The sequence below is a fragment of the Camelina sativa genome, unplaced genomic scaffold, assembly GCF_000633955.1.
Source record: "Camelina sativa cultivar DH55 unplaced genomic scaffold, Cs unpScaffold03342, whole genome shotgun sequence".
NCBI lineage: Eukaryota > Viridiplantae > Streptophyta > Magnoliopsida > Brassicales > Brassicaceae > Camelina > Camelina sativa.
Genome location: NW_010924444.1, coordinates 1 through 829, shown reverse-complemented (window position 1 = coordinate 829; position 829 = coordinate 1). Strand labels below are relative to the sequence as shown.

The window sequence follows — 829 nt, the reverse complement described above, 5'->3', positions numbered from 1 at the left end:
AACGTCGGAGCTCTCTTTTCAAACACGATCCTTGTGTATTTTGAGGACAAGGGGTTGTGGACTGAAGGCTTCTTGGTGTCACTAGGCTCTGCCATTGTCGCGTTGGTAGCCTTTCTGGCCCCAACGAAACAATATCGTTATGTCAAGCCATGTGGGAACCCGTTGCCTCGTGTGGCGCAAGTCTTCGTGGCCACTGCTCGAAAGTGGAGTGTTGTTCGTCCGGGAAGCCCCCAGGATTTGTATGAAGTCGAAGGTCCTGAATCCGCTATTAAAGGGAGTCGAAAGATATTTCACAGTTCCAAGTTTGTCTTCTTGGACAGAGCAGCAGTGATTACAGAGAATGATAGGTAAACCACTCATTAATGATTTATATGATTGTGATCTTTTAATTTATGAATATTGCTGGATGCATGCAGGAATGAGACAAGGAGCAACGCATGGAGGTTGTGCAGTGTAACTCAAGTAGAAGAGGCAAAATGTGTGATGAAGTTGCTTCCAATATGGCTATGCACTATAATCTACTCAGTGATCTTTACACAAATGGCGTCTTTGTTTGTGGAGCAAGGTGATGTGATGGATGCATTTATAGGGAAATTTCACATCCCTGCGGCGAGCATGTCGGTCTTCGACATATTCAGCGTCTTTCTATCAACGGGACTCTACCGCCACGTCATATTCCCATACGTGAGACCCACGGAGCTTATGAGGATGGGGATAGGGCTGATCATAGGGATAATGTCAATGGTGGCTGCAGGGTTAACAGAGATCCAACGGCTGAAACGAATAGTCCCGGGGCAAAAAGAGAGTGAGCTCTCCATTTTATGGCAAA

At 46.2% G+C, this 829-nt stretch overlaps 1 protein-coding gene across 1 annotated transcript; it reads left to right on the top strand.

Annotated features, from left to right (window-relative positions):
• Window positions 1-3: 3 nt before the first annotated feature.
• Window positions 4-822, top strand: LOC104774515 (protein NRT1/ PTR FAMILY 7.1-like; the record flags this gene model as incomplete). The annotated part of the gene is made up of 2 exons (XM_010499095.1): window positions 4-347; window positions 429-822. Coding segments are annotated over 2 exons (738 nt in total), but the record flags the coding sequence as incomplete, so codon positions are not given.
• Window positions 823-829: the final 7 nt, after the last annotated feature.